This window comes from Semicossyphus pulcher, unplaced genomic scaffold (genome assembly GCF_022749685.1).
Source record: "Semicossyphus pulcher isolate SPU_LCO1_2020_fin unplaced genomic scaffold, fSemPul1.0.p SCAF_24, whole genome shotgun sequence".
NCBI classification, from domain to species: Eukaryota; Metazoa; Chordata; class Actinopteri; order Labriformes; family Labridae; genus Semicossyphus; species Semicossyphus pulcher.
The window spans coordinates 15,945,820-15,972,500 of record NW_027211698.1 but is presented as its reverse complement, the minus strand read 5'-3'; the positions used below and the strand labels follow the sequence as shown (position 1 = coordinate 15,972,500).

General features: G+C 46.6%; 4 protein-coding genes across 5 annotated transcripts in view; all 4 read right to left on the bottom strand.

The window, feature by feature from the left end:
• Positions 1-1,795, bottom strand: part of LOC138603644 (V-set domain-containing T-cell activation inhibitor 1-like) — a 2,337-nt gene extending 542 nt beyond the window's left edge. Inside the window, exons 1-3 of one of the 2 annotated variants that reach the window (XM_069675519.1) lie at positions 1,644-1,795; positions 960-1,133; positions 235-558 (exon numbers count right to left, since the gene is read on the bottom strand). In XM_069675519.1, the coding sequence (XP_069531620.1) occupies positions 235-558; positions 960-1,026 (391 nt within the window). In that variant the 5' untranslated portion in view covers positions 1,027-1,133; positions 1,644-1,795. The remainder of the gene's footprint in view (positions 1-234; positions 559-959; positions 1,134-1,643) is intronic. The other variant, XM_069675518.1, reaches the window with a different exon arrangement.
• A 1,367-nt stretch (positions 1,796-3,162) lies between these two features.
• On the bottom strand, positions 3,163-5,538 carry LOC138603515 (mid1-interacting protein 1-B-like). Its single transcript, XM_069675334.1, has 2 exons — positions 5,453-5,538; positions 3,163-4,999 (listed from the first exon to the last, which is right to left on the bottom strand). The coding sequence occupies exon 2, from the start codon at positions 4,747-4,749 to the stop codon at positions 4,312-4,314; it is 438 nt and encodes a 145-aa protein (XP_069531435.1). The 5' UTR covers positions 4,750-4,999; positions 5,453-5,538; the 3' UTR covers positions 3,163-4,311.
• A 1,282-nt stretch (positions 5,539-6,820) lies between these two features.
• On the bottom strand, positions 6,821-9,140 carry LOC138603703 (tetraspanin-7-like). The gene is made up of 7 exons (XM_069675593.1): positions 9,060-9,140; positions 8,095-8,283; positions 7,940-8,014; positions 7,734-7,829; positions 7,473-7,628; positions 7,265-7,348; positions 6,821-6,889 (listed from the first exon to the last, which is right to left on the bottom strand). Exons 1-7 carry the CDS (start codon positions 9,138-9,140, stop codon positions 6,821-6,823), a joined length of 750 nt encoding a protein of 249 aa, XP_069531694.1.
• A 1,522-nt stretch (positions 9,141-10,662) lies between these two features.
• Positions 10,663-26,107, bottom strand: xdh (xanthine dehydrogenase). The gene is made up of 35 exons (XM_069675153.1): positions 26,018-26,107; positions 22,968-23,025; positions 21,211-21,307; positions 20,963-21,071; positions 20,470-20,596; positions 20,258-20,319; positions 19,870-19,959; positions 19,714-19,794; positions 19,178-19,322; positions 19,002-19,094; positions 18,776-18,927; positions 18,047-18,140; positions 17,235-17,344; positions 16,852-17,036; positions 16,622-16,784; positions 16,368-16,457; positions 16,010-16,179; positions 15,800-15,926; positions 15,601-15,720; positions 15,365-15,461; positions 15,165-15,286; positions 14,416-14,549; positions 14,246-14,333; positions 13,956-14,042; positions 13,680-13,871; positions 13,460-13,605; positions 13,195-13,276; positions 13,006-13,101; positions 12,208-12,411; positions 12,017-12,069; positions 11,824-11,938; positions 11,462-11,527; positions 11,183-11,371; positions 10,942-11,109; positions 10,663-10,747 (listed from the first exon to the last, which is right to left on the bottom strand). Exons 1-35 carry the CDS (start codon positions 26,105-26,107, stop codon positions 10,697-10,699), a joined length of 4,053 nt encoding a protein of 1,350 aa, XP_069531254.1. The 3' UTR covers positions 10,663-10,696.
• Positions 26,108-26,681: the final 574 nt, after the last annotated feature.

Here is a 26,681-nt window from a genome sequence, read left to right as displayed (position 1 = left end):
ATTTACTGTGTCAGCTTTGAGCTCACTTTTGTTTCAAGACTTAACAAACCGACACTGAGGCGGAGCTGGACGAGAACGCTCCTGTCTGACTGACAGGTGGAGGTCATGTGACTCCATCACCTGAAGCAGGCGGAGGTCTGTTCAGTCGGAGCTCTGACTCGTGTCAGAGTCACAGAAACATTAGTGCTCGGCCTGCAGCAGGCTGTGAGGCAGAGTGTGCTGTGTGTTACAGACCTGACACGCTGAGGGTGAGTCCGTGCTGGAAGCCGATGGTGGGGATGTGACACTCGTACGAGCTGCTGTCGTTCTGCTGCACGTCCTTCATCTGGACCGAGAAGTTTCCCGCCGTGTACAGCCGCGGGAAGCTGAGCACGCGGCCTCTGTACTTCCTGTCCTGGCTCTTGTCTTCGGGCTTTTTGTTGATGATGTTGAGCACGACGCTGTTGTTGTTGTCCCTCCAGAAGACGGAGAAGCTGCTGGGCAGAGGATCGCCCCGGTCGTAGACGCACGGCAGCAGGACCGAGTCTCCGACCCGAGCCTGGATGAGCTGACAGCTCGCTGAGAGACAACGGAGACGCTTTCTGAACACTTGATGACAAACATGATGTAAACTCTCGTAGTCGTTAGCGTCTCACAGTGTTTAAATATAACGAGAAAGCTCCACATCCTCTGGTGTTAGCATGAGGCTAACTGTAAACCAGAGCTGCTTTATATCCAAGTAATCTGGATGGTATCAACTCCACATCGTCATAATTATAATGAAATGTCACCTGACCTTTGACCTGTATGTTGTCGAGCTGTGTAATTTTATGATTCACTTTACATCAAAGTGTGTTTGAGTTACAAAATAACGATGTAAACAAAGACGATGTGGAAGCTGATCTCTGATCAACATGTCGGAAACAGGACCAACTGAAGCCCATCAATCAAACATCGTGTGAACACTGAGACAAACTCACCTTCTGATACACAGAGCATCACCAGCAGGACCCCTCTGAACCTGGGACACAAAGCAAACTCACACATTATCACAGGGAAGGCACCGACCTCTGACCTCTGCTTAGTTTTTAATGCCGGCTGTTCTTTTGGTGGACTTGTGCTTGTTGTAGTCACAGCATGAAGGAGACCTGGACCTGGATTAATGACAATAACGACAGGCTTGATGGACAGTGACGTGTCACTTGTGTCGCCCTGTGTCAGTCTAAAAGGAGAAGTGTTGTAAGAAAGTGACGCAGCTGAAGATGTAAAAACAAACTGACTGCAAAGAGGAAGAAAACAGCTCTTACACTAAAAATAAACCGTGAACATCTACTGATGTTCTCCTCGTGTTTACAAAGGTCAAAGGGCACAGCCTAAATAAACAATATTAAACTGACAGGTGGATTAATAAATAAAAATAAAAATATGGAAGTGAAACTAAATAAAACGTTTAAAAACACGACATAATAGCGTACAGTAATACACATAATAGACAGACACAAATAAGGCGCCTGCTGCCGCTTAATACGGTTCCGTAAATATCCGTTACAATAACGGTTTCATTAACTTCACTCTTGCATCATCTTCATTTAGCGACGGCTACATGCTAGCTAGCCACATGGCGTTAGCGTTTAGCTGGAGGTGATTTAAAGTAAACTTTGGACCTTTCGTTTCTCCCGTGACCTGACCTCGTAAACCCGCACATCTTTTGGAAAGATTATTTTTACCGGATTTAAACTCTGAGAGCGTTTAAGCTCGTGTTTATATCACCGGAAGTTAGCTGGAAGATAAGCTTCTTCTTCTTCTCTCCATTTTAAGGTGCATACCGCCACCTACTGTACAAGAGTGTGTGGCATCATATCATTTACATACTTCAGATTCTGGCTATAAGCCGTGTGTTATACAGTGGACGTTAAGCTGTGTTCACGAGCACCTTATATGGTCCTATTGCTTTTGAAAGCAGTTCGGTTCAGGAGCTTTACATGTTCACAGACGAACAGCATGGCCGTCTCTAACATGTCTCACATTTTACTGCACGTAACTAATGTAGATCAGTCTAAATGGGCAACAACTAACAGTAATAACCGTAAACTATGATAGAAATGAAAGATGAGACAAAAAGTTGATTTGCAGTACGTGTAATAATCATAGACTGTATAAATAAGGAAATAATGCAATCTTTTTCACTACCAAGTCAACATTTACTTCGGTCCGCCATGTTTCTCAGCATCTTTGACACCAAACTTTCCGAGTTGACCCTTAATCCTATTTTCCTTTATATAGTGTTTATAGTTTGCAGCTCAGAGTTTGTATTATTATTGCTTTCTGAGTACCTCATTTTGTTCCCTTTCATGTCAATCAAACCATCAACCATGTTCTAAAATAATAAAAACCCTTAATAATAATTCACCTTCCTGGAATCAGTTTCAGTCCTGCAGGCTGCAGCCAGGTGCTCCTCTGAAGAGCACTTACTCACCTTCAAACACAGGCTTCACTACGTATCATTTTAATATACAACCTTTGGTTTGTTTACAATGTGTGCTTCTTGGTGCCCTCGTTGTGTCACATCAGACAGCTGCTTCTATAGGATCATGTATCATGAACACACACACACACACACTTTTATTTTTAGACACAAACACTGAGGGTCAACAAACAACATCGTGTTCTCGTCTCGTCGGGCGGATGCTGCTGCACTGTTAGATTAACGTCATTTACATGTTTCGTTGGAGCAAAGAGATTTTTATTTACTTTTTAACAGTATTATTTGTTTGTTTTCCTCAGAGGTCAGAGGTCATGTGACCACTCCCTGAAGAGAAAACAGACTCATGAAGAGCCCTTAGAAAAGCTGCAACACTGACAACAGCTGAGCAAAGCTGCGTTCACAAGCCGCCCGTCAGCAGCACTGTATGTTAACTTTCTAACAGTGTAACTAACAGCACACAGGTCGGGGGTTAACAGGAAGTCTCCTCAGGGTGTTTTTAATCTCTCTGAAGAAATCCACGGTGCGTTCACTGACTCATCACCTATCCACAGAAACAGGAAGTCTGTCAGGCTGAGGTTTGGCAGTGAGGTCAGAGGGATTATGGGAGGTTACAGGTGAATGGAGTCTCAAACTGACGGACCAATAATATCTTTCCAGGAAGTTCAAGAGTTACTGAAAAAACTCAGACTGCACCAGACACTCGTCAAACCTTTAATGGACATGAAATAGAAAAATGCATAGCTCTGAGGATGTAACATCGTGATTCTCCGCACACAGAATTATTCACACCTTTGTACAGAAATGTTGTCGGCCATGAAGCGCTGCTCTTCTTCTTCCACTGAGTGTAAAGATTTTATGAACAACAACTTTAAACATTCAAGAGACGGCGTTCAAGCTGTTCAAAGTCAGGAGTGAAGACTTAAAGTCATGATAATCCAGCTGGAGTTCTGAATGGGTTTCTCATTTCACCTTAACAACAACAAACAACCAATCAGAAGTTGGGTTCATTTAGAAAGAAACCTTTAACATGTTTCTGCACCTGCAGCAGGTCAGGGACTTTTATTTTGAAAATCTTGTATCGCTCATTTTATCTTCAGTTTGTGCGTCTGCGTCCACACACAGACTAAACACAGAGTCTGCCTGTGTGTGTTTGCACAGGATTACATTTACAGCCTGAAATGAAGGACAGAGAGACAGACAGACAGACAGAGAGGCAGACAGACAGACAGAGAGGCAGACAGACAGGCAGAGAGACAAACAGAGAGGCAGACAGACAGACAGGCACCCTGACATGAAGTGCGACCCGGCTGCAGGAGACAGGCCGCCTCGGTGTCGCTGCAGTCTGACCTGTGTGCGGTGTAAACGCTCCTCGCTCTCTTCCTGATGCAGTCTAATGAAACATTCTGGTGTTTCTGCACATTTACGATCATCAACTCACAATTATTTCAGTTTGTACGTTTAATCTCTGCAGCCGAAACAGACTTTACTTTTGGGGTTATCATTGTGTGGTGCGTTCAAGAACACTGTGACATGAGGTGTGCCCTCTGAACAGGTGTTATCAGGACGCTGGCACAGAGATGAAGGCCTCTGAGGAGTCACAACATCTCCAACATGTCTTCACAGGACGTTTTAACTTGTTTGTGTGTTTTTCTTTTTAAGGATGAAGAACTTGAACCCTGTAGCTATGAAGGATACTACATGATATCAGGTTATTACAGGAGGATAAAGTGGCTCTGATGTTTTAATGAGGCATTAAACCGGTCTGCAGCAGCAACTGACCCGTAGTTAATGAGCTAAAACGTGTGAAACACCTGCTCAGGTGAGTCTGGTTTCTGTAAAGTCTGCTCTCAGTTCCTGCAGCCGATCTCCTCCTTGTAGCGCGTCGTCAGCGAGTCGGCCTTGAGCGTCAGTTTGGACAGAACCGTGTGGAGTCCGTTCAGGTGGAAGTGAAACTGTTTCTCCAGGTCGTCCTCCTGTGACACCTCGGCCACGCCCACCTTCTCCTTCCGCCGCTCGTCGCCCTGAAAGACGCCCCACTCGATGTCGTTGCGGATGGACTTGAGCAGCACGTAGGAGCCGTACATGTTGCCGTCCTGGTGGAGGAAGGCGGAGCCGTTGGTGGCGGTCTTTGGCGTCTTCACGTCCTCTGCTTCATCCAGCGGGACGTCTCGCAGCAGGCTGGGTACCATCACCGTCTGGTCCATGTTGTTAACGGCGCCGATGAAGCGGTTCATGGTGTTGAAGAGTGAGTTCTTCTGGTTGTAGGACTCAGATATCTGCATCATGGCGAGACCTGCAGCGAGGCGTCCGTCACAGTCCGGGCCAAACTTAGCCCGCTAAAGCTCTTTACAGGATTACTGTGCAACCTGATCCCAGGTCAGGTCTTTACCTGGGAGCTGGCCCAAGTCCCACAGGTGCACTCACCTCCTCGTCATGGATCACTGAGTCAGGTGAACTCTGACAGGCTGGTGGAGGATGGAGGGCGTCTCCGCTGCAGGGCGCCAGCCGACTATTTCACCCCACAGGTCAAAGAAGCTAAAGGCACGGGGGGGGGGGATATACAGAAAAAGACAGCTTTAGCAGAGAGCTAACATCCCCACAGTCTTTAATTAGCTTACTAGCTCATAGACAGAAATACAAAGAAGATGATGAAACCAGGAAGTCTCCACCTGCTGCTCCCTGCTAGCATCAGCAGGCTAAATGTAGCTTACACTATTAAGCAGTCTCACGGTGCCGTTAGCTTCATCAGCGGGATATGCCCGGTTAGCTCTTTGATTTGAGGAGTTAAACTTCAGTGAGTGAAGAATGAAACACTGTTGATTCAATGCTGAGTATTAGCGCTACAAATGCTAACGTTAGCTAGCCTCCAAACCACCGGGTTCCTCACATCTTCAGCCCCGAGTAGCGGCTGATTCCGGGACCGTTAGCTCTCCTGTTCGGTCACATTGACAGGGAAACCTCCGCGGTGCAGCAGCCCGTTGATCTCACCTTGTGTCCGGTGTTTTTCCTCGGTGGTGTCGGTGTATCAGCCGCCGCCTCAGCCCGGTAATCGCTCCGCTCTGAGGGTCTGTTTGGGAGCAGCAGTCGGTAAAGCGGGGCGGGGCTGGGCGGGGATCATCGGGCAAGACCTCTGGACACAGCCAATCACAGGGAAAAGACCGTGTGACGTCACGAATCTTACACGCATCTTTCTGCCGTCCGGTGTCAAGTTGCTATTTCACAAACTTTAAAAACTTCAGTTCCGGAATGTTCTTATAATTTTAATCTTTCCGTCTTTTTTAGATGTCTTATTTAAACACTTCCGTGTTTGTTTAAACTGCGCTCTTATTTCACATTTTAAATATTCTGATAAAAACTGTTCTGAATTAAATTAGTGGTCGTTCATTATTATTTTTTTTATAATTAATTGGAACAATGATTACTTCTCTCTGTATGTTTCTTGTTAGTATTCTGGGATGTTTTCAGTTTATACATTCAGTGAGATCTGCTGATGATATCAACACAACACAGTGAATTCATGTTAAAAAGATGGTTATTAAAGTGACATGATGGATGATATCTACACATGGTCAGTCTGATTCATAGTTTTTGTCTTTTATTTACGAATAGTTTAAATTATTATTTGATTTTTTCTTCCATCCTCAACAAATGTCAGAGATTTATGTGAAAACTATTTAACTTCAGGTAAATATTCTAAATGTGTAATGCCGTCATTTAAACAGTAAATAGAGCTCGAGGTCAGCTGTCAGTCGAGTTTCCTCCTCTGCAGGTGGAGCAGCGCCCCCCTGTGGCTGAGCGTCGTCATTACTGCTGTTTTTACAGAACTTGATCCTCGTGTGTTTTGTTGCTCTCGTACAAACACACAAGTTCACAAACATTTATTTTCACGAGACAAATTATGATTAAATGTTTTATTAAAACGTCAGACAGGCTCACTGACACATTTTGGACCTGCTGCTTGCCGTACAGACACACCCACAGTACAAAACACTGCAGACTAATATAAATACAGAGAGTGTCAGAGTGAAGTCTGAACACACGATCAGGGTCGCACAGACAGTGGCACCGTGTCATTATGATCATGTAGTTTTATTTGACCCGAGCCTCCATGTTTACACACGGAGGGGAGGATGAACCAATCAGCTTCGACAAAGAGACAAAACAAAGACAGGAAAACGATGGCGTTCTGCTGAAGCACAAATAAATATGGACATGCCGTCTGTTCCCTGTGAGAGAAAGAGAAGAAGAGGAGACGGAGGTGAAGGTGAGTTTCACAGAGAAGAAGAAACATGAACCTCATGACATATAAAGACATCCCTCATGCACGTGTGTGTGTGTGTGTGTGTGTGTTACCTGTCACACCATCTCGTACTGGTTGGCGTTGATGAATCGGGACAAACAGCAGGCCAGAGACATCCCTATCAACTGAGGCACAATCAGACTCAGAACTCAGCTAGCTTTTGCTAAAGCTAACTAAACACATTTCCCTTCCTGTTTCTTTAATGGAACAAAGATACTCCAGCATCCTAGCCTAGCTTAGCAGAGCTAGCATAGCAGCCTCTGACTCATTATGAAGCTACCTTTGTATCTTGAAACATACATCATGTTTCTTGATGTTCTTGAAGATATGTTACGGCTAACAGTTTCCCTCTGCTTCCACTGTTTGTGCTAAGCTAGGCTAAATACACCCTGCCCCTGTCTCTGCACTTACAGGTGAACATGAACAAATAAAAGGCCTTTTCTGTGTGTATCTAAAACAGACACAGAGCCAGGTGTCAGACAGGAGCACACAGTTTGTACCTGAGAGAAGGCGATGCCAAAGGTGACTCCGGCGATGATTCCCATGTTGGTCTCTATGAAGGACGTCACCAGCTCATAACAGCCCTGCACACAGAGAATACAGACTACGAGCATCAGAGCATCAAGCAGACTCTGTCCAATCAGGTTATGCTCTTGCAGTCACATGATCACAGAAGGTGGGGTCAGTTTGTGCGTGTGCGTTTGTGACCTGTTTGTGGACTTTGCGTGCAGCCAGCGTCGTGTTCTTCAGGTCGTCTGAGCTGCAGTCGGAGAAAGTGACGCAGCAGCTGGAGGGAATCCCGCTGACGGGGAAGGACGCGCTGCTGACCCAGCTGGTGTAGTTATAAACTCCACAGCAGCGTAACTGCAGAGAGACAGACGGCCACATGAATGTGTTGTTTACCGCTCGTTGTGCTGCCCCCCAGTGGTCAAAGAATCACGCTGAGTAACGGCTTAAAGAGACACTGACTCTACGCTGAACTCCGTCCACAGCCAGACTCCTGTCGTCTCGCCCGTCGTACCTCATCACCGCGTCGCTGTACGTGGTGAGGAACGTCCCTTTAATCTGAACACAAACACAAAGTCAGTGTGAGCAGCTGTGTGTGTGTGTGTGTGTGTGTGTGTGTGTGTGTGTGTGTGTGTGTGTGCGTGCGCGTGTGTGTGTGTGTGTAGAACCTCGTGGCGAAAGACGAATCCAGAGATTCCAGCGATGAGTTCCGTCATGAAGACCAGAGACAGAAACACAGCGTACTGAGGGGAGGTCAGAGGTCAGAGGTCAGAGGTCATGAATCTGCTGTCTAATATCTGAATGTGAGTAGACAGTCACAGACCACTTTGAGCATCCAGGGGCGCCCCCTGCAGGTGGCGAAGCAGCCGAACAGTCCGAACAGGATGATGGCGGCTCCGGTGCCGGTGAGGACGTACGGTGCGTTCGAGGGCCCGCTGGAGATCAGCAACATGTAGGGGCCCAACATGAACTTCCACCATAACCCCACCGACAGCAGGACCACACCTGACACCTGAAGGGGGCGGGGCTACAGGTCAAACTGTCGGCCAATGAGGACACTATACACCTTTAGTTCTAACTTCTGCTTTGAGAGACAGTACTTAAGTAATCATCTAGCAGAATGGTGTGTGAGTGTGTGCGTGTGTGCGTGTGTGCGTGTGTGCGTGTGTGCGTGTGTGCGTGCGTGTGCGTGTGTGTGCGTGTGTGTGTGCGCGTGTCTCTGTGGAGCAGTGACTGAGCCTCACATGACTGTCATGAGCTCTGACATCAAAGTGTTAAACTGACAAAGAGACGAGAAGAAGAGTCGGAGCGACGTCCTCACAACACAACACACTGTGTTACACATAGTACTACACACACACACACACACACACACACACACACACACACACACACACACATACACACTGCGTGTCGTGCACTTCACTTCCTGTGTAGATTGATCAGACTCATTAACATCATGTATCTGATTATATTTCCTCTCTGTCTTTATATTTGCACGTCTTCATTATCGTCTGTGTGCCACCGCCTCCTCATTCCTCAGACTGCTGGTAATTACTGAACCTCTGGGTGACCTTTGACCTCTGCACGGATTACACATCAAAACAAACCTGTCCTGATAACTGACTTTATAAACTGGAATAACTCTCCATCAGAACAACAGAAACTGAACGGTGAAACTTTTCCTCTTAGTTTAGGATACTTATGATAACAATAACAATAATAACAACAACAACAACAACAATAACAATAATAACTGCTGTTGTAAACAAGTGTCTTGTCTCTGACCCAGAAGATGAAGGAGTAGAGCAGCAGCAGCGTCTTCAGACAGAAGATCACTGGTTTAGTTTCCATCCTCCGAGGAGCCATGATCCACCTGAGGGAGCAACACCTGACGCTGTCTCACTTCCTGTCTGTCTCTCGTCTCTGCCCTCCTTTACGAGCCGTCTGTCTCTCCGTCTCTCTCTGGATCCCAGCACCATTCAGTACAGCTCCTCTGCATGAAACAAAATCAGTCACAAAGAAAGTTTTATTTTACGATACTCAGCTACAGCCCAGAAGCCGCTCAGAAGGTCCAACAACGCTGTAAACATGACCAACACATGTGAGACACAAAGAGAGCGACAGGCAAACAACAACGCTCAGAAAGCACACCGTTACTGGACGATTCAAAAACAGCAGGAAAACAGACACAAATAAAACCGCTAAATATCTCAAAAATGACACAATCACAGCACAAGAAACGCAGCTGAAATAGGGCTCCGATGTTGGACACAAATCGAGACAAAATGCCACAAAAACAGCATCAAAAGTGTGTAAAACTTGAACGAGACGATGTGACAGAAAACAGAACAGTTACACAGAAATGGCCAACACTAGCCGTGACTAAAAACAGACTTACCTGCACGTCAGCAGAAGGAAGTGATTTAATCAGAAAGTGGTCGTGACAGGCGGAACATCATCTCTAACGGCTGCTCTGTGAGAGTCTGTGCCGCAGCGACGCTCCAGCCGTCTGAATGATGTGGAGGACGTGACGGCTCCGACATGTGAGCCTCATTCTTCACACTCTCACCTCACAATTAACACGGAGGTGATCCTCAGGGAGCCGACCTGCTGCCACACCTCGCTGTGAACGGGCAACAACAGCCCCTCTAGCCCCCTCCTCAAGCCCCTCCATGTTAACTTTATTTACCACGTCTTTACATTTAGAGTTACACATCTTATAACCTCAGCTGCACTCTGTCTTTACTGCTAATTAGCTAATGCTACTAGGCTAACAAGCTAAATAAGATGTTACATATATCAAACTGTTCACATTTTAAATATCATTATCCATTAGCTCAAAGCCAAGCGGAGCCTTAGCACAGCCCTCAGGGCTGCTAGCATGCACCATTGGTTCTTGTTGTTAGCTTGTGATGCTACATTGACATACTGTTTACATAAGTGACAGCTTTTGATAGGACACTTTCAGTCCTACCTACTTACCTCCAGTTAGCTTCACAGAGCTAACTGTGAAGCTAACTGTGAAATAAGTCCAGAAACAATGTGTCTACAACTTTTATTCCATTGTTACAGTGCAGTCATTCTGTGTGACAGTGACACAAACACAATCATCTTAATTTAATCATTAAATTCATATTTTGGTTCATTTTGTGTGAACACACCTGAGGACTCAAACAGGTGGAAATAATATCTGATTTTTTACAGAGTAATCATGAAATCATGTTTTGTTCTTTATGAAAAATAAAACTCTGCAGGTGCTTATTTTTGAAGTGCTATGCTAACGTGTGCCGTAAGCTAACTGTTTACCAACAGTGTAGAATGAAGTGTTTCTGATCGGGGCGGTGCTCAGTGTGTGAAACGGCTCATCATAAATGATTGTTGTAGTTTCGTAGAGTCTGCGGTGATGATCAGCGATGAACGTCTCAGACCTGAACAGACCAGGGGGTGAAGGAGCCGGGCTCAGCAGGAGGACACTGGGACAGAAACACACAGCACAGGAAATATATGAAGTTTAATGTGATGCTTTTAGGATTCAGTAAAAATAAGAAATACTGACATTCTGATCTCCTGAAGAAAACTCATCATCCACCAAACCTGATCCTGCGTCCTGTCTCTACTCTCTCTACACTCTTTAAATCACTGCAGACCATTTTAAACCTTTTCGTACCAGTTTGGTGAATCGGTCGCTGCAGGCGTTGCGGATCCTCTCGGCGGAGGCGGGGCTGTCCAGCCTGAAGGGACCACTGATACCCGACTCTGCCCGGGCAGAACTGACGGCATCTTTGATGGCGTAGAAAACTGATGCTGCCAGGAAGAGAGGAGGCTCGCCAACAGCCTGAGGAGACGACGGATCAGAGTTAGAAAATGAATCTGTTTAAATGTGAGCAGTTTGTTTTCAGTGTTCTCACCTTGGAGGCGAACACGGCCTTGTTGTTCGGAGCGTCGCGCAGCAGTGACACGGTCAGCTGGGCGGGAATGTCGCCAAATGCTGGGATCTTATAAGAACCAGGACCCCGAGTGAGGAGGACGCCACGGGGGGAGTAATGAAGCTCCTCCAGGGTGAAGAGACCCAAACCCTGCATGAACGCACCCTCCACCTGAGGACACAGAGGGGACAGACTCACCTGAGGGGGGCACTACTGGAGGTCAGGGTATTTAATGATGGACTTGTTGGTTGACTTCCTCACCTGTCCAATGTCTATGGCCGGGTTTAGGCTGTGACCGACGTCCATCACGATGGTCGTACTCAGGTTCTGCAGCACAAACATCAGAGGAGTAAATAATAGGATCATGAGTCACTGCGACATGAAGAAATACTGAGAGTGATGATTCTGGGGCGAGGTGTGGATCAGGCTCAGGCGGTAAATAAAGATGTCTGCAGCATGTTGTTTGCATTGGAGCCAGTTATAGCAGCAGAGAAAACAATCATCACCTCAGAAGAGCTTCATACAGACATCCTCATTGCAGTCATGTGTAAAGTAACAGTGGGCCTGACATTGATCCATGTGGGACTCCTTCAGCACAGTTTTTCTCTGTACTCATCCCCCACCTTGTGAGCTCCGGTCAGACAGTCGATCTCCACCTCTGAACAGGCGACTCCGTAGCTGAAGTAGTTGAACGCTCGGCCGGAGTTCGTCTCAAAGTCGTAGCCGAGATCTGGAGTCCTGATCGGAAACAGGAAACAATGAAACTCCAGACTGGACTTCTTCTTTTAACAGATTTACTGAACTCTGTGAACTCACTTGTAAAAGCCGTTTGCACTCAGGTTGACTCTGTCGAAATACGCTGCTCTCACCTGAAACACAGAAATGTACAGAGGGACACCTTTTGAAGCCGGAGAATCAATAAATATTGGCATTTACCCCTTAGAGAGCAAAAACTGCTACCAAAAGAGAAATTTAAAAACTACTCATTTCTTGATCCTGCTGCTCACCCAGTCTTCCCATGATCCATTGGGGTTCTTGGTCTTGTACGGTTCCAGACGTTCACTGAGGGTCTCACAGGCGTTCTGCACGGCGCCCCCGTTGAGGTCTGAGGAGGCGGAGGCAGCGGTGGGGCTGGTGTTTGGGACCGTGTTGGTGCTGGTCTCTGAGATGTGGATCTTAGAACAGGGGATACCCAGAACCCTGCTCGCTACCTGGACACACACACACACACACACACACACACACACACACTGTTGCTTTACACTTTGTTTAAGAACAACACTGGAGTTCCCCAGGGCTCCATTTCAGGCCCCTTACTGTTTAATACTTGTTGACTTTAGCTCGTACGGGTGACCAAATGTTCCTCTCAGGATCTGTTCAGAAATAATAGCTGATCACTTTGTGTCTGTCTGTGTGCAAACTGGTTAACCTCCCCTCCTCCTCCTGAGCTGTGTCTGATGAACTCTCCTGCTGCTTCCAGCTCCTTGAGGCTGACCAGTGCCCAGTGTGATGAGCTGTTAGCTCGGATCAGTACCAGGATTTATGATTGACACCAACTACTGTCTGTCTGAGTTTATGTTTTGTCAGGTCTGTCTGAAAGAATACAAGCAAACATCTTTTAAAAGGCTTGTTTTTTTGAATAGAGTTTGGTTTGACTTTTTCCGATGCGACATCAGGACATCAGGAGAATCTCACGATGACTTTTTATCTGACGACCACTAGATGGTACACATGCATACCAAATTAAAGTGAAACCAACAGCAACATTTTATTGAACAGAAGTCTGACTGGTGAAGGTCAGGTACCTGGACCATCTTGGTGTGTAGTCCCTGTCCCATCTCCGTCCCTCCGTGGGTCAGCAGCACCGAGCCGTCAGTGTAGATGTGAACCAGAGCTCCAGCCTGCACACAAACATAGACACTGACTGATGACCAGGACGCCACATAAACCCTTCAGCCTGCAACTGTTTGGTACTCAGAGCTGTTGGATCGGACCTGGTTGAGGAAGACGGCCGTGAAGCTGATGCCAAACATTGTGGGGATGATGGCGAGGCCTCGTTTGGTCCAGCGGTTCTGACTGGAAGAACAAACAGTTGATTTGAACTGATTATCTCGACTAGATCTACAGAAACATCGCAGATTGGAGAGCTTGATTTCTACCTGTTCCTGAGTGATCAAAGGGCCCAGAACCATCAATCCAACTGTTCTTATATGTTAATACGTTTTTAACTGTAGTAGAACTCATTGACCGCTCACACACCTGTTGTAAAGGTCGACGGCGGCTCGTCGTTCCTGGTATCCGGAGCGGGACAAACACTCATCCCAGCAGCGGTCCAGAGTGATCTGATCCAGGACCTGGTTGTAGGGCGTCGACTCTCCTTCCACATACAGGTTCAACCGACGCACCTGCAGGAGAACGATCACTGATTGGAAGCTGCTCATTCACCTGACATCATGTGAGATTCCTCCCCCTTGCATACCTCCTCAGCCGGCCGGCCCAGACTCTGAGCCACGTCCGTCATCCAGGCCTCAGAGACCATCATGCCCTGCGGCCCCCCGAAGCCCCTGAACGCTGTGTTGGACGTCAGGTTGGTGCGACACAGGAAGCCACGGCCGCGCACGTTCGCCACGCTGTAGGAGTTCTCCATGTGGAACAGAGCGCGCTCCATGACCTCGACGAAGGAGCACAGGTGACATCATCATCAGCTGATACTGAGGAGACGTAGCAAGTACTCTGATGAAGGACAAGTACTCACTGACAGAGAGAGGTCCATGGAGTTTCCAGTGTTACTGTAGTACGACACGTCAAGAGCTACCACCTTTCCACTGTTCAGGAAACCCACCTGAGAGCCAGAGGAGAAGGAGGAGGAGGAGGAAGAAGAAGACAAAGATATAGGAGGAAAGCAGAAGAAGTAGAAGAAAGGGAGGAAAAAGAAGGAGTAGAAGAAGAAGAGGTTAAGGTAAGGGCAGCTACAGGTTAAACTTCTTTAACTTCTATAACCGGTACTGCTGTTGGCCCCCTCTCCAGCAGGGGGCGATGTCCCACCTTGTATTTCCCATAGAAGGGGTGTCTTCCTCCTGTGATCAACATGTCTTCGTCTCGGTCCAACATGCACCTGACCGGTCTCTTCAGCCTGAGACGTAGAAGATGAAGATTATTACATGTAGAACTTTTATTTAACAGTCACACTGATCAAAGATGGCTGCCAGACCTACTTGTTTGCTGCCACGGCAACCACAGTGGACAACACGGTGGTACGGCTCTCCTTTCCTCCGAAGCCTCCGCCCATCCTCTTTACCCGCACCACCACCCTGTTGGCAGGGACGCCCAGCGCTTTCGCCACCAGAGACTGACGCACACACACAGGTACACACAGGTACACACAGGGATACACAGGGACACACAGGGAACAGAGGGACACACAGGGACACACAGGTACACACAGGGACACACAGGGACACACAGGGAACAGAGGGACACACAGGGACACACAGGGACACACAGGTACACACAGGGACACACAGGGACACACAGGGAGACACAGGGACACACAGGTACACACACACATTTAGACCACAGTGTAACACATTTGTATTTCTGAATATGAATAAAAGGTTGTTACCTGTGTTTTGGAGTGTTGTTACCTGTGTTTTGGAGTGTTGTTACCTGTGTTTTGGTTTGTTGTTACCTGTGTTTTGGTTTGTTGTTACCTGTGTTTTGAAGTGTTGTTACCTGAGTGTTGTTACCTGTGTTTTGGTTTGTTGTTACCTGTGTTTTGGAGTGTTGTTACCTGAGTGTTGTTACCTGTGTTTTGGAGTGTTGTTACCTGAGTGTTGTTACCTGTGTTTTGGAGTGTTGTTACCTGTGTTTTGGTTTGTTGTTACCTGTGTTTTGGTGTGTTGTTACCTGTGTTTTGGTTTGTTGTTACCTGTGTTTTGGAGTGTTGTTACCTGAGTGTTGTTACCTGTGTTTTGGAGGCAGACTGAGTAGAAACAAAGAGCTCCATCTCTCCATCTTCTCGGGGAACAGCCAGCGTGACGTTCGTCTCCAGGTAGAAATGTTCCTGACCTCCGATGTGCATCTCACCTGTCAAATAATCAATCAATAATCAAAACCGTTCAACACCAGCTGAAGGTAGGATGAAGCTCCACACAGCAGTCCTACCCTCCAGGATGTGGTCGGCCTGTTTAAACCCCGCCTCCAGGTCTCCCTTCTGGATCGTTCTGATTGGCTGATAGAAGGACTTGGCGGCGATGGCTTCCTGTCATCAAACAACAGATGATAAAATAAATAACCGGATAAAAGCCCAAATTCTGCATTTGTTGCTAGCTAGCTACAGGTAGCTTCGCCGACCAAAGCTAATATTTGAGCTCAAACATGGACAGGTGAGGTGGCCTCACCTGGATGGTGACGACGGGCTGCAGCTCTTCATACTGGACTCTGACGGCTTTAGCTGCTCGCTGAGCGTGGAGCTGCGTGTCGGCCACCACGGCGCCGATGATGTGACCCACACAGGTCACCTGCAAAAAGGAGAGAGACATAATCCACCTGGTCCTGATGGAGCAACCTGATCTGTCGTTCAGACAAACAAACACACACCTGGCGGTTGGCGAGGACGGTCTCGTCGTATTCAATGGGTCCGGTGGCGTTACTGCCGGGGATGTCATCAGCAAACACACAGCAGACCACGCCGGGCATCTGCTCTGCTGTCGAGGCGTCTACAGAGCTGAGACACACACCTGGTCAGACAGGACAGGTGTGTGCAGATGTGTATGTGAGTGTGTGTGTGTGTGTGTGTGTGTGTCTTACAGGATGTTCGCGTGTGCCTTGCTGCTGGTGATGAGCGCCAGGTACAGCTCGTTCTCGTACAGTGGCACGTCGTCGCAGTAAACCGCCTCGCCTGTCGCCTGCTTCAGAGCAGCCAGGTGCATCATGGGACGGCCCACTGAGTCGTCTTGGCTCCGCCCCTCTGGCACCGCCTGCAGATTTAAAGTGGTATGATGTTGGTCGAGAAGATGACAACTGAGCGTTTCCGTCCAGTGAGGAAGAATGAGAGGCAGTGAGATTAAACAATCTTTTAATCAATTTAGTTTTACAATTTTAGTTCTTCATATTTTTTTACACTACAGCTCAGTAACCATGACAACAGTCATACTTGGTACTGTACCTGGTACACCTGAACGCTGGACGGAGTCTCTGGATGATAAACCTCTGCAGCGCTGCGACAGTCTGAGCCGACCTCGTCCACAGTCACACCCTGAGGAGGAAACAACACATCGCACTCGTGACTGACGTCTACTGTCATTTAAAGGTCAGCTACACGATGACCTTTATGTTCATCAGTTTACATGAACGATACAAAAATACACATTTCAGGTAAACTGCTCAGGTGTTACTGGGTCAGATGAAGTGTTTTGTGACCTGTGCTCTGAGCTTCTGCAGCACCGTCAGGTAGAACTTGTAGAAGAGGCTGAGGGTCAAAGTTCGCCGGTACGTCACCATGCCACCTGGTGCAGAGGGGTCAAGGGTCATCTCATTAGCCAATGAGGAGCAGGCTTCCTGCAGAAGCTCCTCCCCCCAGCACCTGTATGACATCACAGAGTCACTGTACATCCTTTCTTTGAGTCTTATTTTGAAAAACAATATGTTACCTTCCGCGCAGTCTGTCCGCCGTCTTCTTCGCCAGCACCGTGGTCGCTGCCATGCCACCATAACTCAGCTGCAAGTCCTCGACAACGTTTGTCCCGGGAGTGAAGTTGACGCTCATTGCTGCCGTGACGATGCTGATGTCATCCTCCCGGCGAGGCGACTGTTTGAAGGCGGACACGAACTGAGACTGAAGAAGGAAAAACACGACGACACGGCGTCAGAGCCAGAGGTGATGGAAGAAGCAGGAAACGGCTCTATGTGACTGACAGTGGATTGGGGGTGACAGACAACCGTTGGTAGATAGTTTATGTCTGATGGTTGCTAGGTGATTGACTGCTGGGGTTGCTAAGAAACGGGGGTGGTTGTAGGATGCTGCTGTAGCTACCTGTTTACTGTAGGGGATCTCTACGGACAGCAGGATCTCCTGCGGCCGCAGAACCGTCTTTCTGTATCCTGTGAAGAAACTGTCGTCCATCCGAACTACGCGGCTGCCGTCTGACAGAGGGGCAAAGGTCAAAGGTCAGCACTCAGGTTAACAGTTCAAATGAGTCTTTGTTGTGTTTACAGCCATAGTAACATGAACAAACGGCATAAAAACTGACACACTGAAACACTAACATTTAATCCTGTTTTAAAATTCAATGTTGCCTTTAAGTGCGGTAGGATATATGGAAACTAGCAAAAGACAGCTTCAGAAAAGTCCTTTATTGTGAAAGTACGAGCTTATAGAGGGACCATGAACACAACGTAACCTTTAGAAATGTCTTTGCATGTTTCTCTGACACAAGCTGTGAAATAAACGTCTACAATGAGTGTTTACAGTCTGGAGATCCTGGAGACCAAAGGTCACCTGAACGCCTCCTGAACAATACAGAGAAAGTAAACACGAGTAGTTTTCTGCAACGACCTGTTCAGTGTCATGAAAATAAACGAGGTCTCTTATTCTCTCAAACACAAACTTTCACTGTCAAAACAAAGTTCACAGAGAGACACAAACTTCAAAATAAAGCAAAATAAAGACGAGCTGTGTGTGTGTGTGTGTGTGTCTCTGTTTGTGTGTGTGTGTGTGTGTGTGTGAGTGTGTGTGTGTGTGTGTGTGTGTGTGTGTGTGTGCATGTGTGTGTGTGTGTGTGTGTGTGTGTATGTATGTGTGTGTGTGTGTGTGTGTGTGTGTGTGTGTGTGTGTGTGTGTGTTACCCTTGTCCATCAGTGTGAGTTTGCAGCCGGCGGCCATAAAGACAGGGTTGAGGTCTGAGATGGGGCTGGCCGTCATGATGTTTCCTCCGACAGCCTGAAAACACATAAAACACATTTAAAGAAACGACACGTCCGGTGACACAGCGATGCCTTCAGGGACTCAAACACTCGCATGTGTTTCAGAGTTTGATCAGTACTTCTCCACAGGCAGAGCTGAACCGGATCTGAAGAAGCTGTGACTCTGCTTCATCAGCGATGCAAGTCAGGATTAGTTCAGTAAGTTGCACAGCTCTTGGTGCAACTTAGCTGCAGATGTTTGGCAGGTCAGGGGTACGACAACGTGTACGGAGCACTCATACACCAGTACCGCTAAACGACCGATCAGGTCTTGTGTTCTCTGAACTCCCACAGTCCCTGAACTACCCATGGGTTCCATTTAACTCTTGAATAAACTCTAATCTCCAATACTCTGGAACCACCCTCCAGCTCTGTATATATACTGGAAAAGCTCCACTTGAACCTGGGGAGACTTGGCTCTCCCAGGCCCCTTGAACTACCCACGGTACTCTCTGCACCTGTTCAGTTTCTTGAGATCAAATCAGAGCAAATTTTTTAATGTAAATATGATGACCGCGAGCACAAACCAGAAGATTTTAAACTTCAGAACAAGTCAGAAAACCGACGACCTGCTGACCGCCCCGCTCACAGACAATAAACCTGATGACTCACTGCGACGTTGCGTATCTGCAGTCCAGCGAACCAGCGCAGTTGTTCGAGGACGGCGAGGAAGACTTCTGTCTTATGAGGAGGAAGAGTGTCCACTGCCTCCTTCAGCACCTTCCCCATTTGGCTGAGAGTGCACGCTGCACCGAACACTACACCTGAACACAGAGACAAGTACACAAACACCATCAAGCAGTTCAGCACGATGATCAGTACCAGCGTCAGTACTCACCGTGCTCACTGTGTGCTACTGTGTTCAGTTCAGGGATGAACGCTGGAGCGAGGATGACCGGGTACACCATGTTCTTAAACTTCACCTCAATACCTAAAGAGACAAACATGAACGGTTGAATGAGTGAGTGAATGAATGAATGAAGGAATAGGGGTGTTTGGGAGAGACGTACTGACCCACTTCAGTGTTTCCCACCACCACTCTGGCGTCTGGATGTTCCCATTTCAGACGTAGAAACTCGTCCAGACTGTCGGGCTGAAGCCACGCTGCCCGATCACCATGGAAACACAGTGAACCTGACCTTTGACCTTTAGTGAGAGACTAAGAGGATGGAGAGTGTTGGTGCGACCACGATCACTGAATCAGTGTGACAGTGAAGAACATTAAGAACATGCTGATTCTGGTTCTGAAGCGTTAATGCATTGATGGGATCAAATATAAGTTTATATTATTGTTATTATTATTATTATATGAGTATAATCAGAGCGTGGAGGTCTCACTGAATCTAAAAATATATGTTTCATGTTTGTGTGTTAAGTTTTGTCTGAGTTATAACTCTTAAACAAACCACTGCCTCCGTCTGTACGCGGATGATGTCCTGGTTTATATCAGGGATTTTAATGAGCTCAGTTTCACTTCTAGGTTTGAAATAAAGATTTCTCTGCAGGCAATGGAGGCTTTGTGTGTTGTTGTATGTGTGTGTGTTGTTTACCATGAGTTCAGGGGGGAAGATGACCTCCTGTGTGGGGTCAAAGGGCGTGAAGTCTGCGGCATTAAAAAGAGACGTTGCTTCCTGCACATGAACACAGTTTAGAGTCAGAGGAATGAAACACGGTGGTCTGAAAATGTACAAGTTAGTTACACTGACGTCTTCTTCCTTTGAGGTTTTCTCAGCTCCGTTCCCATTGGCCATACAGCAGCCGTTGTCCCGCCCCCGGCCACCACAGCACCCCCCCTCCTGGAGGAAAAACACACCAGGTTACTGTCAGTGATCGTTTACTCAGCATCAGGTAGAAAAGAGACGCTCCTCTGACTCTTTGAAACTGACCTGAACGTTTCTCTCAAACAGACCAGAGGATTGTGTCATATTTCAAACTTGTACTGTGTCAATAATTTGTTTCAGCAGCTGAATATTCGCACAGATTATAACACACAGGCTTGATACACATCTGCTGCACGGGTGTTTTACAGGTGTTTGATCTTCTGTGTAACCTGCCTGCTTGTGTTCATAGAAACATACTGAGTGAGTGCCTCACCACAGTGAAAGTCTTGTATCCCTCCAGTATGGGTCTGTATCCGGTGCATCGACACAGATTTCCTAAAAAAGAACAGTGTTGATGGTGTTTTAAGGGTTTCTGTATTTCAGGGCACTTCTGTGGTAACCTGTCTCTGTTCGAGAAACTGCTAATAAACTACAAATACCAAAGTTCCTTATTGTAATAATGTGCTAATCAGTCCATGGCAGTACCGTGAAAGGCCTCCTCCACGTCGGCCATTCTGGGTTTGGGGTTGTTTCTCAGCAGGGCGTACATGGACATGACGATCCCCGGAGTACAGAAACCACACTGAGAGCCGTGAGCCCTCGCTATCCGCTCCTGCTCATGAAACACAAACAGGAATATGACTCATGTTACACCTGTTGAATCAGGTTAAGATCAAACTGTGCATTTTATTTTATGATAGATTTGATGGAGAAGTAGGAAATATAAAGGACCTCGAATTGAACCCTGAGGAACACCACAGTTAATCACTTACATCAAACTGTGTCTGCTGGACAGAAGAAGGCAACTGTTTGCTAACATGTTAGCCTGAACTTTACATGCTGACATGATGTCAGGTGTTGTTCTTGTCAGGTGTTCTGCTGCCCTCTAGTGGCCAAAATATGTTCAGTCAGCTTTAAGCCAAAGGAGAAATTCAACAATGTGTGAAGTTAGTGAGGGTTCAGTGTGTGAGTGTTTTACCTGTACAGGATGTAGTTTCCTCGCCACACTGCCGATACCTTCAACGGTTGTCACAGCAACCAGGTGTAAGGAGCAGAGGGGGGCGAGACAGGCGTTGGCGGCGTAATGACTGGACGGAGTTAAAGACATTAACTGCTCAGTTATCTTCTTCATCGCGTGTGCTGTGAGCAGCTTCAGATGTCAGATGAGAGCGCATGACTGCACACACACACCCACACACACATTTTATTTACACTCAGTAAGGATACAGCAGCTGCTGAGTGTGTGTTTGGTATCTAGACAGCATGACAGTGCACGCTCCACAGCCGCCCTCAGCACAGCCCAGCTTAGTTCCTGTTAAACCCACTGAACACACACACACACACACACACACACACACAGAGTGAATAGTTAAATCACAGGATCATTGACAGTCATTCATCTTCATTTCTTCGTGCTCTCTGTTAAACAGTCACCCAGCTGTTGTGACTGAATATGTTTATTTAAGTAAACGTTTCAGCCAATCAGAGAGCAGCGTTTCTTTAACTGTGTTTGTATTTTAGATGACTTTGAACAGGATGATGTAAACATGAGTTCAGGAGGCTTAAAGGTCCTTGAGGAGGTCCCAGTGTACCTTTGGATCTTCAGGGGTTCTCGGTAGCTTCTCAAGGACTCACATGGTGCTCCGCGAGGTTTAGTGTTCCTAAAGGAGGTTTAAGGCTCCTAGTGGCGGTTTTAAGGATTTTAAGTTACATGCAGACCTTGAAGGCACCACAGGTATCTAAGAAGGTTAAAGAAGTCCAGGCGGTCCCTGAGATGTTCTGTTTGTTCTTGAAGAGGCTGTAAAGTCGTTGGAGTGTCCACACAAGGTTCTTTTAGTGGTCCTTCAGGGGGTCCAGATGTCCTTGAGCATCTCATCCTTACGGCCTTTAGCTCCCACCTCAAGGATCCTTGTTTCAAGTGTTCCCGTTGGGTTCTAGGGTTCTGGAAGAAGTACATGAAGCCTTCAGAGGAACAGGAACCTTGGTGGAAATGCTGCTCGAGAGGGTTAGAGAAGTCTCATTGAGCTGTTTGTGTCCTTGAAGAGGTTCCAGGGTTCTTTGGTCAAAGAGACAGTCCTCTTCTGTTGGAGTCATCTGAAAGTTTCAATAAAGGAGGTCCCAGTGATCTTTGAGGTGGACCAGGTGTCCTTGAGAGGGACTTAAGAGTCCTAGAGAAGGTATCAGAGGTCCGAGAAACAGGTAGGTTATATTCTTTGAGGATGTCCCTGTCATGCCTGGGTGTTCCAGCCACTGACAAGGCTCCTGAAGTCCCTCAATAGGTTTAAGAGTTCTTTGTCTAACTGGTCTCTGAGGGGGTAGAGGTGTCCTTGAAAAGGTTACGTTCGTCTTTGAGGAGGTTTCTGTCTGTTCTCAAAAGTTAGACATCTCTGAAAAGGTACAGGAAGTCCTTGACGAGGATCCAGGACCCACGTGACATTTTCAGGACCCCTGGGACTTCCTCGCCCTTAAACCCTGTAAGGACTCCACGGGGCGAACCCACCAAACGAGGACGGAAACAGAAATGTCAAGAAAATCTAACATATTTCAGAAAGACGATTGTGAGCTTGTTAGAAAACGTGTAAAATTTCAGTGAAGTCGATCTGGACTTTGATCCGCTGACTTTTATCTGAGAGACGTTCACTGACCCCACGGTCACTCATCCGGCTGTGTGTTTACGAGAACACCAATAAACCAAACCCCATGTTATAAAACGCTCATTTAAACATAGCTCTGTTTCATTACAGAAGCATTGTGTCCACAGCTGAGCAGGAAGTAATGCTTTCAAAATAAAATACTTTTTCTGCTTTATTTTAGCTTTTAATTTGAAAAACTGTTTTGCATTATTATCTTGCAAATTTGAAGCTGCAAAACAGAAAAGTGATCAGATTGAATTCAATATTTACAGTGTGTGTATGCGTGTGTGTGTGCGTGTGCGTGTGCGTGTGTGCGTGCGTGCGTGCGTGCGTGTGTGTGTGTGCGCCTACATTTCCTCCTCAGGTAGGTCAGCAGGGTCATCTCAGGATCTGCGTTTCTCTCCACAATCTGCATCATGAATAAAAGTGTAAGTTCAGTGAAATGAAGGAGTCGCTGGAATGGCTCACAGTTGTTATTCTGGTTCTGGATCAGAACCAGTCTCTGTTGGGTGCTGGAGGTAAATGAACAGAGTCCTGATAGAACTGGGTCAACGCGCTGCGTCGGTTCTGTTATTTGAAGCTGTAATGAGCCTGTGTCATTCTCCCACACCAGCAGGCAGCAGAACAACACGGACAGCACAGCCAAACGGCATCGAGACGTTCACAGATGTTTCACTCAGTCGATTTATGACCAAACAATTCATCAGTAACTTTATCTGTTATATCATAGTCCCGTCTCGCAGGACCCCTCAGGTTCTGGATCAGTGGATGCACCCCCTCCTCATGTTTGACCCTTTGCTGCTGATTTTAAGGCTTTAGGGGTCAAAGTTCAAACTGAACCTGCTTCAGTTTTAATGCTCTGAATAAAGTCTGAAAAAGCTGCATTTTAAGGCTCTGTGTGCTTCTTTATGTTTCTGCAGCTCTGAGCCTTTAAAGCAGAGGTCACCGGGTCCGGACCCAGAAGCTGTCCCATTCGGACCCAGACCTACAGCCAAAACAGAAGGGTTATGATTCAAAACCTGACGGGGCGCTTCTATTTTAAGCGGCGCAGCTTTTGTAGTCTTTACGGTAGTGGTTTAGTGGATGAAACGTACAGACCAATTACATGCAAGTTAAGCCACCCCACGTGATGCTACTCAGCCAATCAAGTCTGTGCATTCCAGGCAGTAAACACTGCTTGAAGGAAAACAAAAACAAGAGCTGTGTGATAAAATAAAGCAAATACCCGTGTCAGCATCATCTGCCACAAAGAAAGGTGAAATCTTGACTCAGGATGTGCTAACCCAGTTAGATGAAGCCATGCATAAGGCACCGCGTGTCGGCTTAGCTGTGGATGAGTCCACTGACATATGTGACAATGCTCAGCTGGCAGTGTATGTCAGGTTTTTCAACACAGACCAGAAAGCATTCTGTGAAGACCTGTTAGGTGTCACTCCCCTTCAGACCAGTACAAGAGGAGAAGACATCTACCTGGCCATTAAGGAGAAGTTAACAAAGAGAGGAACAGATGGAGCCCCTGCTGTGATAGGGAGAGAGAAGGGAGCTGTAGCAAGACTGACAGAGGACAATCCTGAGCTCATAACTTACTGCATCATTCATCTCTCTGTCCTCTGTGCCTCCCTGTTAGATGAGCATGCTGAGGTGATGAATACAATGATGAAAATGATCCATTTTCTCAGAGCACCTTCTTCCGACCAGCATCGCATGCTTAGGGAATTCCTCAGAGAAGTTGATGCCAATGCCGATGATCTTTTGTGGCACAACAATGTGAGATGGCAAAGGCAGAGTGTTAGCACGCTTATGGTCCATGAGGAGGGAAGCAGCATCTTTTTTAGAAAACGAGAAACAGATGGACAATGTGGCCTTTTGGTTGAGATCACTTCACATCTGAATGATCTGAATTTGAGGCTACAGGGCAAGGACAATTCAATTTGTGAACTGATGACAGCTGTCCGCTCCTTTCAGAGGAAACGTGAGGTGTTCAAGGAAGACCTGCAAGGGAACTGTGCACACTTCCCTGCAGTGCAGGAACAGGTTCAGGGTTCTTTTGTTGACTTTATTGATAAGCTGATTGTAAACTTCAGCAGCCGTTTGGACAGCTTCAGCTTTGGACAGCAGCTTACCATGTTCATTCAGAACCCATTTCTCATCACAGATGTCAGGGAGTTCACACAGCACTTTAAATGGGCAAACGCTGGGCCTCTCCAGATGCAATTCATTGATCTCCAAGCTGATGTGGCCCTGAAAGAGCAGTTTGTAAGAACTGACCCTTCCACTCTCTGGCTCCAAATTGTTCCTGAGACACCTTTCCCAGGTCTGAGGAAAGTAGCCCTATGCATCCTGACCATGTGTGGCTCCACACACAACTGCGAGGCAGCTTTCTCCACAATGAACATATTAAAACTAAATATTGTTTCAGACTCAACAATGAGCACCTCCACATGTGTATGAGAACGGCCCTGACTTCATTCAAGCCCAGGTTTAAAATCCTGGCAGGACAAGCTAGAGCTCAGTTCTCTCACTGAGCAAACAAAGTGGGAGAGTTGAATATAAGAGGGGAAAAAAATGAACCTCTACGACTGTTCAAATGTAAAAATGTGTTGAGATTTATTATCTGCAAAATCGGTTGAGACTGTTGAGTCGAGACGTTAAACAGAAAAGGAGGAATTCAAACTTTTCCTTCCTTTATTTTATTTTTCTGAAGTTCAGCACTTTATTTGAACAATTTTCACATTTTATTTATTTGCTCTTATTTTGAAATGCAGCCCTACTTTTATTTAGTAAATGAGAGACCATTATACATATTGGCAGTCATACATACATGAATTCATTTGATTTGACTGAGGTGTTTATTACATGCAGATGTGGATACAACTACAAGGCTACTTAGATATATATCACACTAAATAGTTAGCCGTTATGATCTTCTGGACCTCTTTAAATTGTAGATGAATACCCCTGCTTTAAAGTGTTGAGATCCACAGTTTGTTCCGCATTCTCTCATATAGTTCACCATCACATCACCATCATCACGTGCTCACTCTGTCTCTGTAAGGACCTCTGCTGTCTCTATTGATCACACTGCAGCTCTATAAAGACACAAATCTGTGTCTGACATGTTCACTTATTATTAGTGAATATTATTTTTGCACAAGTCGATAGATTATTATTATTACAAGAGGAAGCAGCAACATCACTGCATCATGATCAGGCTCATGGATCAATGTGATCATGAATGATCAACAGCTCATCTCAGAGGGTAAAAACACTGCAGGGAGGAGTCAACATAAATGTCTTCATGCCAGCGCACTGACACATGAATATCATTGGCATGTCAGAGCGACGTTCAAAACTCCATTTAAAATTTATCCAATTTAACCAGGACGTGAGTTAATTTTTACCTTCTTCCCGTTCACGAAGAAGATGAGTTCGTCAGACCCGGAGCCGGCCCGGGGCTCGTTATCCGCCTTGGTTCCGTTCGTGTCCCCCATGTCGTCGGTCCTCTGTGTCCTCCGCACGGTGTCTGTCCTAAATGAAACGGACTGACGCCGCTCGGGAGGTGGACTCTCCGCTGAGAGGTGTGTCCTTCAGGGACCTGAATTGTCAAACTGCTCCTCCTCCTCCCAAAACACCTCACCTAGGCCGAATCTGATGGTGCGTACAGGTGCTCCCAAATCACACAGAAGTTTCCCTTAGTCACTTATTATGGATGTTAAAATCATGATCGATTCATTTTCTCCATATTTGTGAATGAAGTCTGGCACAGCAGGATTTTTCCTCCCGCCCACAGAAAAGAGGTTATTGGTTTTACACTTGTGAAAGACTCTGAAGGACCGACCTGCAGTACCCGGGGTGACCTTGGACTCCTAGATAAGGCATGATAACGCCTCTCTTTAGGTTCAATTATTCACAGACATGAATGTCAAAGGTCACCTGACAGACTCCCAGATGATCTGATACTCAGGCTATGATGAAAACAAACATCAGAAAATAATCAAGGAAATTACATGATGTATTACAAATGTGGTTAATCAATAAAACTATTATCACTAAAACGTACTGAAC

What these genes read in the sequence shown, in the direction of transcription:
- LOC138603515 (XM_069675334.1), bottom strand. Translation starts at nt 4,749, where the DNA reads ATGATGCAGATATCTGAGTCCTACAACCAGAAGAACTCACTCTTCAAC.
- LOC138603703 (XM_069675593.1), bottom strand. Translation starts at nt 9,140, where the DNA reads ATGGCTCCTCGGAGGATGGAAACTAAACCAGTGATCTTCTGTCTGAAG. An exon ending in GCCCCTGGATGCTCAAAGTG is followed by an intron (nt 8,015 to 8,094) that starts GTCTGTGACTGT and finishes ACCTCCCCTCAG; the next exon opens with TACGCTGTGTTTCTGTCTCT. An exon ending in TGGACGGAGTTCAGCGTAGA is followed by an intron (nt 7,629 to 7,733) that starts GTCAGTGTCTCT and finishes GTCTCTCTGCAG; the next exon opens with TTACGCTGCTGTGGAGTTTA.
- xdh (XM_069675153.1), bottom strand. Translation starts at nt 26,107, where the DNA reads ATGGGGGACACGAACGGAACCAAGGCGGATAACGAGCCCCGGGCCGGC. An exon ending in AAACCTCAAAGGAAGAAGAC is followed by an intron (nt 19,795 to 19,869) that starts GTCAGTGTAACT and finishes GTTCATGTGCAG; the next exon opens with GAAGCAACGTCTCTTTTTAA. An exon ending in GTTGCCGTGGCAGCAAACAA is followed by an intron (nt 14,334 to 14,415) that starts GTAGGTCTGGCA and finishes TCTACGTCTCAG; the next exon opens with GCTGAAGAGACCGGTCAGGT.